Genomic DNA, 10,335 nt, shown 5'->3' with positions numbered 1-10,335 from the left:
GTGAGCAATTGTAAATCTCCTAGAACATTAATATTAATAGCCTTAAACAGCTGTGGGAGAGTTGTGGTAAAAACAAGATGGCTGGTGGAGTCAAGTGTCATATTTCAATATTTCAAACTAAAATCCAAGGTCTCAGCAGCATCTAACTTCTTGGAATGTGAGTTGTGAAATTTGAAATTGCTAGAATAATTGGAAGTGCTAGAGGACACTAAAGGAGTTGTCATTAAATTGGACATATAAACAAGCCTGAGGGGCCACATGTGGCAAGAAATGTCTCAAATCTGCCACTCAGACTTAATCTCTATTTTTGGTGACATCTGCTTTTTCATTTATGTTAGATGGTAACTAAACAGGCCAAGTCTGAGCATTGCCTGTGAGCCTTCACCCTAAGGCAAATCCTTCAATAGAGCTTTCAGGATGACGTCAAAGGAGTATCACATCTCCACACTCTACCCATAGCTGAGATGTGCCATGGTGAGTCCCTCACCCAATGCCAACCAATTCATACACCCAGGGACACCTATGCAGTGGCCTGGAGCACAAGACTGAGGTATAGGGATGACAGCTATAGTGGGGTTTTATATTTTGTGGTTTTATTTAGCAGAAGTGCTGAGACATAACTGACATAAAGTAATTGTGCATATTTATTGGGTAGAGTTTGATGTTTTAACATATATAGACCCACGATGTCTTCATCACAATGGAGATATTGAACAAACCTCTCATTCCCAAGTTTTCTCCTGCCCCTTTGTAACTCCCCTCTCATGCTCCCTTCCTCCCATATAAAGCAACCATTTACCTGCTTTCTACCACTATATGTTAATTTTCATTTGCTAGAACAGATAGAACCATATTGGATCCTATTTTATATAGCTTCTTTTATTTAGCATAGTTATTCTACTGACATTTAGATCCTGCATGTTGCAGCATAAATTCCTTTTCACTATAGGCTGGTACTCTATTTTATAATACGTAGCAGTTTGTTTATTCATTTATCTGTTGATGAACATTTGGGTTATTTGTAGTTATTAAAAATAGGGCTAGGACGCCTGGGTGGCTCAACAATTGAGCATCTACCTTTGGCTCAGGGAGTGTGATCCTGGGGTCTGGGATCAAGTCCCACATCAGGCTCCCTGCAGGGAGCTTGCTTCTCCCTTTGCCTATGTCTCTGCTCTCTCTCTGTGTGTCTCTAATGAAAAAATAAATAAAATTATTAAAAATAAATAAATAAATAATAAAAATAGGGCTGATATTAACAATGTAAAAGTTGTTCTAAAGACATAAGCTTTCATTTCTCTTGAGTAAATAGCTAAGAGCAGAAGAGCTGAGTTTATGTTTAACTATTTAAGAAACTGTCAAACTATTTTCCAAAGTGGTTGTGTCATCTTGCATTCCTAACAGGAATGTATAACAGTTCTAACTCCCCCAAGAACTTTGCCAACACTTCATGGAGTAGGTCTTTTTTTTTTTTTTTTAAAGCCGTTCTAATAGGGATATGTTTTTAGCTCATTGTGGTATCTCATTAATTTGTATTTTCAGGATAACTAGAGATAGGGAGCATCTTTTGACATGTTGTCATCAGTAGATATTTTAGTGATTTATGAAAATATTTTGCCCATTTTCTTTACTACTATTGTAAGTTTTTTATGGTAGTCTCACCATTATCTACAGGAAATATGCTCCAAGACCTCTGTGGATGCCTAAAACTGTGGATACTACCAAATCCTACATATACCTATGTTTTCTCCTATACAGAAGTATCTATGATACATTTGCAAATTAGACACAGTAAAAGATTAAGAACAATAACTAATAATACAATCAGATAATTGTAGCAATATACCATAATACAAGTTATGTGAATATGGTCTCTTTCTCTCTCTCAAAGTATCTTATTTTACTGTACTAAGCCTTCCTGTGATGATAGGAGAGGATAAAACCCCTAGGTGATGGGATGAAGTGAGGGGAACGATGTAGGCACGGGGACTTGGGGTTAGGCTACTACTGACTTCTGACAATAGGTCACAAGAGGGGATCATCCCTTTCTGGACCACAGTTGACCATGGTTAACTAAAACTGTAGAAGTAAAACTGAGGATAAGGGAGGACTGCTATGTATATTCTAAATGCGTATCCTTTATCATATATCTTGAAGCATACATATCATATGCATACATGTGCTTTGCAAATGTTTGCTCCCTGACTGTGACTCGCCTTTTCATTCCCTCAACAGCATCTCATAAAGAGGAGATTTTTTAAAGATTATATTTATTTATTTATTTATTTATTTATTTATTTATCTATTTATTTATTTAAGAGAGAGAGAAGGAGGGAGAGAGAGAGGAAGAAGAGTGGCGGGAGGGACAGAGGGAGAGAGAGAAATGTAAGCCGACTCATTACTGAACAGAAGCCTACTGCTCAATCTCACAACCCTGAGATCACGACCTGAGCCAAAATCAAGAGTCAGACACTAAACTGACTCAGCCACCCAGATGCCCAAAATTTAATTTTTAATTTTAATGAAAATTTTTATTTTTAATTTTTTTGAATTTTTAAATTAAATTTTAATTTTCAAAAATTTAGTGAATGACAACAGATAATCTGTTTTTTTATGGACTATGTTTTTCTTTTGTTTTTATTGTTTTGTGTTGTTATAGTGTTGGGAGAGGTATGAATTAACAGGGCTTATGAAAAATGCTGAAAAGTGAGGAAAGGTTAATTCATCCAAAATTTTATGAAAACTTTCTACCACAAATTATGCTTTAGAACTTAAACAATTTCCCTTGATGTGAATACACATCAAGAGCTCAATAAAGCTTCTATAATTTACACCCTAGATTAGTCACTGTCTTCATTAAGACTTCTAGCCTTCAGGGGATCCCTGGGTGGCGCAGCGGTTTGGCGCCTGCCTTTGGCCCAGGGCGCGGTCCTGGAGACCGGGATTGAGTCCCACGTCGGGCTCCCGGTGCATGGAGCTTGCTTCTCCCTCTGCCTGCCTCTCTCTCTCTGTGTGTGTGTGACTATCATAAATAAATAAAAATTAAAAAAAAAAAGACTTCTAGCCTTCATTCTCTGTGCTAACTCCAGGGAAGCCATAGCAATTGAGGAGTTCCCAACGTATGGCAACTGGTGTCACCTACAACTAAATGTATTGGGAAGATCAGAAAACCAGTTCAAGGTTACTCTGTCAAAACTTGCATCAAACAGAAGGGCCCTTGAGCTACATTGTATTTGGAGTAGCCCACTAAACATGAAATACAGTAGGCCCCCAAACAACAATATGTCATGAAATGAAGTGAAATTGTAATGAGAATATCAAGACACATCACAATCACCTCGTGAGATGCACTATTAAAATAGAAAAGTTTATCAAAATCCTGTATATCAATTTTTTTTGTTTTGGATTGTACAATAAGAATAAACTCTACAATTGGCAGTAAGCCATTGTTTATTTGGAGAAAGAAATCTTCAAAAAAATGTGTGGGGACTTTTTAAAGCCTGGATCAAATATCCTTCAAAACCATCTTACTCTGTTTATTCTAACAACATACTTAGCAGGTATCATTATAACAATCGTAATACACTAAATTCACTAGATAATATATAATAACAGTTTAAATTATTTCTCTATTCAGTATGAATAAATTGAGCCCCATCCCAGAGTTCCAAGAACTGTTGAAGACGTTGAGGATCTAGCAGAGAACAAAATGTATATTAAGTGGTGATCAATGCTAGGAAGAAAAATTAAGTAAAGAAGGAAATTAGAGGTTGATAGGGATGTGCTTTTCAAATAAGAGGGTAGAAAATTTTTCTTTAATAAGATAACATCTGAACAGACATCTAAAGAAAGTGACAAAAAAAATAAAGTGACAGAGTGAGCCATAATTTTTTTTAAAAAATTTATTTATTCGAGGGAGAGAAAGAGCACAAGCAAGGGGGAGAGGGAGAAGCAGGCACCCTGCTGAGCAGGCAGCCCAAGGTGGGACTCAATCCTAGGACCCTGGAATCATGAGTTGAGCTGAAGGCAGATGCTTAAGTGGCTGAGCCCCCCAGGTACCCCATGAGCCATGTTAATATCTGGGGAAAGAATGTCCGAGTATGGAGAAGAGCAAATGCCTAAAATCCAAAGCAGTAGCATGTTTGGGCATGTTCAAGAAGCAGTAATGAGCTAGAGCATGACAAGAATTAGACTTATATAATGAAGATCCCTTGGTTTCTTACCTTCTATCAAACGTACCTCACTTCTCCTTAAACTCAATAACCTCTTTGTAATATAAATTCTTTTTAAAATTCTGATTTTTTTTTCAAGTACCCGTCATCAGTGACTTTTCACATATACTTCATGAATTTCAACCTGTCTCTAATCTTTGGGCAATCACAGGTGCAGCTCTGAGCTGTTCAGAATCAATCCACAAAATTTCAAGGGGGCTTATATTTCAATTTCTCATCATCCACTCAAGAATATAAGAAGGATAAAAGGAAAGACATGAATTTGAACATAAGAAAGATAGATAAAAAGCTGTGTATTTGTAAAGTTTTCCTGGGAGCCAGATTAGAATTGTTAACAATACTTGTCATTACGAGAACACTTGAAACAAAAATTGTATATAATCATTTCTGTTAATTTACTGTAAAACCTAAGTGGTAAAAAACACTGCTCGGAATTTCTGCCTATGAAGTTGTCCTCTGCAATACGCTGTTAGCTTTTTTCTATTTATAAGAGTGCTTGTAATATTTTGTTCTTGGTGTTTTCCAGAGAAAAGAGGAAATAAAACACAAAACTTATTTATATTAACTAAGCAAAGGAGAATTTTATTTATGCAAAGCAATCAGCATCCACAAAGGAACTGCAACAATTTATAAATACTATTTTGGTAAAAGATTTTTACCAAAATGCTGAACTCGATTTCATTTGCTTTGTCTTCGTGACACATCAAACAGTTCACTGATTGTGTGTGTAGGCCTCAACCTAAGGCAATTTTACGTCTCCCGTTGTAAAAGTATGCTTGCAATTTACTTCAGATCAATTCCATAATTAGTAGTAGATGGAACTTTCTCATTTTCTACTACAAGGCACTTGATACTTGTTCCCTGGTCAGGAGTTAAGGAGAAGGGGAGAAGATCAAGAAAAAGTTAGGGGTAGGAAGGCAAATCTCCAGTCAGAGATAAAGCCAATGAAATAAAGAATCAGATAGGATTCATTACATGGCTGGGTTTCCTTTATGGAAAACATCTTGTTCTAAGGAGCCTTCCATTTAAGACACTCGTAATAACAAATAGCTGATTCAAAGTCCCTTTTGGCAGCAAATTCATATAAGACACTGGATTCCTGACCCAAAGGGTAAAGGAGTTATATCTTCTCTAGAAATGGGCAAAGTCTCTACAGAATATTTACAAATTCACTAAATGAAGAAGGTTTGGACAAAATTAATAGAGGGAGGTAAACAGTGCACACAAAATCTTAGGAGACTCCAGTCTACTGGTTTTTAAAATATTCATAGAATATTTGTAGAACCTAATGGCTCTAAATACTCACATTAGTGATACCACCAATACGTGGCCTTCATGTCAACTGGACACTTAACCGTCCTGCATTGGAAAAGGTGAATGTTAGCTTCACTTGCAAGGTATAGTTTAGGATCCTGAATCATGTGGGTTAAGCCACAAAATTAAAAATAGAGACATTTCAATGATCTTTAAATAAATGTAATCCAGTTAGAGCTCAGCTCTCTGAACATAAGAAATAAATCATACCTGGAATTGTGTTGTCTTCTCATCCACCAAGTTGCAAGGATATATATTTCTTTATGAAAAATAGTTATTTTGGAGTCTGCATGCCCAAGCATTTTTTATCTGCTTTTTTATTGCAGATAATTCAGGTCTTCAGGGGAATTCACGGATCAAAAAAAATAATAATACATTCTTTCCATTTTATAGAATATTTCTATCACTAAATATAACTCAATGCCAATTTCTGCAGTATCCATCTATATTACAAAAAGCCCAATAAATACTGGAGTTGGAAACATTTGTAGATTCTTGAAAGATTTCTGATGTTTAGTTGGCAAAAGCTTCAAAAGGTTGAATTTTCCTCAAAAATATATTTCACAGAATTAGAGTGAACTTTAAGTGTGCCTTGCAGGGATGAGTACAGACAGACAATATTTTTCTATTTTCATTTTTTTTCTGTTTTAACAGTGACTTAAACACAGATTATTTGTTTATGCTGCAATCAAAGTTGTAATCTTATTATTGAGGGACACAACACTGCAGCAAGTTTTCTATTATGCTTTTGTTGTTGGGATGGTGGTTTTCTTTTGTCTACAGTTTCTACAGTTTTTTTTGTTTGTTTGTTTGTTTGTTTGTTTTAAGGAGGCTTCACACCCTGTGCAGAGCCTGACACAGGGCTTCAACTCCTAACTCCGAGATCAAGACCTGACTTGAGATCAAGAGTTGGTGCCCCTCAGGGGCCCCCCAATTTTTTTCCTATTGTTTCATTAGGTTTATATTAAATATATGTGTCACCTCTCCTTTTCATCTGTGTGGTTATTTGTTGGGGGTGGGGGTTAAATTCCATTTCTGGGCATTTCTCAAAAGTGCACCAACCTCCCACATCTTATTAGGTTCTCATAAAATTTTCAGATTGCCGCATTACTGAGTTATAGACGGCCTTGAAGGCTAAATTGTGTTCAAAACCTGAACTGTGTTTTATTATTAACTGGTAAACATGTTTTAAAAAAAAAACCGATTCAGTAATAAAGCATTTAATCATCAATGGCCTAGAAGATTTTGGGGAATAAGAATACACTGAGGAGAGGTAAGTCATGACGGATCCTAACTGGTTTTTGAAGGACTGTTTTCACCTCCCTCCCCCAAAGTCCCACAGAATCCTGATGAACACTATGCATTTCCCAGAAGTGAAAACATCCCCCCCATGAGGTATAAACTGCAAGATAATCCTGGTAAACCAGGTAATGATTCTGACTTGCAGAGTTCCATCAGAGAATCTGTGCATTAAAAGTGCTTCTCTTTTGCACTGTCTTAAAGAACACACACACATTTTCCAGGCATAGAAAAAATTTCAGTTTTCTACAAAGGAAATGCTTGCAACTATAAATCATGCTCAGTGCTGACCAAAGACCAGCAGAGAAACCAGTATAAAAATGTGAAACAGAAATGTTAAAAAGGAAAAAGAAAAAAATGTCACTCTGAAAATTTCTTATTACTGTGGATATATTCCTACCTACATGGTTTACTCAGGAAAACAAAAAAGAAACATCTGAGAAAGATCTAATATTAACTAAAAGATCTAATGCAAATTGAAACTTCTAGATATAAAACTATTTTAAAATTAAGCAAAAAGCATACTCCACCTTCTAATTAATGACAAATCATGAATATATTTGAGATATATTTATAAGATATAAATATCAATGGAAATTTTTTGGAAAAACAACGTCTGAAAAATACGGCATATTAAATATTTTACCTTCCATCTTGATTCCTTGGAGTTTGGATCATAGTCTGCAGAGACCTGAAGTTGGCTGGGCAAGAAGCAGTAGAGAGCTCAGGCAGGCCTTAGGTCCACTACGTTTCTTAGATCAAAATTATTTCCCACATTACTGTTTCTGAAATTGTCAACTTTGCAAATTGGAGCAAAAGGAAAGATGCAAATTTGTTAACAACCTACTCTGTGCATCTCAAATAAAATTTACATATAGTGCTCATGCCAGCCTCTAAGCTAGGACTCACCGTGTCTGTCCTAAGAGTTGAATGAATGAACAAATGAGAATTCTATCATAACCTGCTTTATCCCAGAGTCAGACCTGGGTTTGCGTCTTTTTGTCTCTGCCATGTGTCATGTTCACTGGGCAGTTGCCAGCATTCTTTGTCTTCCTCACTGATTACACTCCGTATCTAACCTCTGTCACCTCTCAGAGGCTGAAGGCAAAGCCTGAATATTCTTTTTTCCTGAAGGCCTTTGGGGACATGGTGGTCAGATGAAGTTGGCCAGCTGATAAGCTTTGAGAAGGCCCAAAAGCACAGAAAGAAATGGTTTGTAAATGCAGGCATTGGGGTGGCACAGAAGAATTTTTCCTTTCATGGAAAGAAGACTGTCCAGTGAGTACTAGTGTGCACAGCCTCCTCTTCTCCATCCCTCCAAGAAAAAGTATATAAATGCAGGAATCCTATGGTTCTAAGGTGTTCTGTTCTAGTAGATTCCCGACCCTAGTAGGGCTGTTGAATCTGGTCTTGTAGCACAGGGTACCCTTCTGTGAGGGCAAATAGAAGGACCCTGGATCAGGCCCACTTGCTAGTATCCTTGACCCTGCACTTCTCTGACGTGATTTTTTGTCTTGTTTTATTTGGGTTCACTAGGAACCCTAATCTATTCCAACTCATCATTCTCTCCAGTACTCAGATACAGATCGGCTTTAATGATATAGTTTGGTTCAGGTGAGATGCAAATTGTTAATATTTATTATAAGGCACTTTATAATTATCAAGGTTCTATCATATATCTAACTTTATTTTGCACAGTACTCTCATCGAAAAATAAGATACTATTTCCCAGTTTTCAAGACATGGAAACTGAGGGCCAGAGTTGTCTCATCTCCTTTTTCACAACGCATCACTGATACATTGAGGGCTAGATCTATGTCTCATCGCTGCTAGACTATCTTAAACACAATATTTTATAAGTGACCTAGGAGAGTGCTGAATAGATCTTTTTTTCAAATGGCAATTTCCCCAATATTGGGAGCTTTGGAATTCCCATGATGTGTCAGCACATTTCAAAATAAATAGAAATAGGGATAAGATCTGACTAGTAGAAAAAAAAATCACAGAAACTTGAATAGATTTCTTTTGAATTTAAAAAATGCAAATAATCAGGACACAGTCTTGGAATATGTTCTAAATAGAGAGTTTGAAGACAAAATTGATCTAATTAGGAAAGTGTGAAGAAAATATCCAAAAAACAAACCATATGCTATGTAATAGTCTGGAGGTAAATAAAGAAAAGCTTCCTTGGTGTTGGGAAATGAGAAAATTGTAATCACATAATAATTGGCACCAAAACATTCCCCACTTTAGCTCATAAATGGATTTTTAGCCTACATTGGCTCAGGAAAGAGGTAGGTCTGAGAACATGGGCAAGGATCTGGCACATAGTCAAAGTTTAACCAATGCTTATTCAATTCATGAATGAATGGATGGATGGAATTATTGCCATGGACATGGCTGAGAAAAGATACTAGGAAATGCTTTTTTCAAATATAGATCAGGCTGTGGACTGTGGGCCGCCGGGGTCAGTGAAGGATCTCAAGATGGTCAGGCAAAAACTTGCTCTAAAAACCATTGACTGGGTAGCTTCTGGGGAGATCATATCCCGAAACCAGAAGGCCACTGCCAACTCCCTGAAACCTTGGAAGGAGACACTTACCTCCAGGTTGGCTACTCTTCCTGAGAAACCACCTGCTATCGACTGGACTTACAACAAGGCCAAGGTGGCAAAGGCTGGCTTGGTAGACGACTTTGAGAAAAAGTTTAATGCCCTGAAGGTTCCTGTGCCAGAGGATAAACACACTGTCCAGGTGGATGCTGAGAAAAAAGAAGATGTGAAAAGCTGTGCTAAGTTTTTGTCTCTCTCAAAGGCCAGGACTAAAGAATATGAAAAAGAGCTGGAGAAGATGAAGAACATAATTCCATTTGATCAGATGACCATGGAGGACCTGAATGATGTCTTCCCAGAAACAAAATTAGACAACAAGAAGTATCCCTATTGGCCTCACAAACCAAATGAAAATTTATAAACTTAAAAAAAAAAAGAAAATTTATAAACTTGAGTTCGGGAGAAAGCTCTGGCCCTCATATTATAAATGTTGGACATTAAAAATAATGATATGGAAAAAAAAAACATAGATCATATTCTGTGCTATCCTACAATTTATTGCTCAATTTTTTTTTTATTTCTCCTTTTCTCCAGCTCATGGTGTCGTCTAGCCCTGCATAGACTGAAGGAGGTCCAGTTGGAGTAGAGGATTATGGTAAAAGATCAGGGTTGGGAGAGGCCATTTACAGGGATGTATTGCATTCAACTGATGCCTGAAGATTACAAAATAGCTATGGATCTAGATACTCTAAATCCTTTTTTGGTCCTCTTCACATTTATACCAAAGCGAGTCATTGATTTACTAGTTGAAGACTGTTTTAAAAAGTGCACCATATCTACTGAGTTAGCATTCTTGTTTGTTGCATAAACAAAGACAAATGAGTTGCCCTTACAGGGCTTTTGCCTCCAATTCCACATCATCAGGATGAACTGCTGCTGCTC

The 10,335-nt window shown here is 36.9% G+C and overlaps 1 protein-coding gene across 1 annotated transcript; it reads left to right on the top strand.

Moving 5' to 3' along the window:
- Positions 1–9,328: 9,328 nt before the first annotated feature.
- On the top strand, positions 9,329–9,814 carry LOC129516764 (ATP synthase subunit d, mitochondrial-like). The gene has a single exon (XM_055336238.1). It carries the CDS (start codon positions 9,329–9,331, stop codon positions 9,812–9,814), a length of 486 nt encoding a protein of 161 aa, XP_055192213.1.
- Positions 9,815–10,335: the final 521 nt, after the last annotated feature.

The sequence above is a fragment of the Nyctereutes procyonoides genome, unplaced genomic scaffold, assembly GCF_905146905.1.
Source record: "Nyctereutes procyonoides isolate TBG_1078 unplaced genomic scaffold, NYPRO_anot_genome, whole genome shotgun sequence".
Lineage (NCBI taxonomy): Eukaryota > Metazoa > Chordata > Mammalia > Carnivora > Canidae > Nyctereutes > Nyctereutes procyonoides.
The sequence above is the reverse complement of the archived record's forward strand: the minus strand, read 5'-3'. Positions and strand labels throughout refer to the sequence as shown.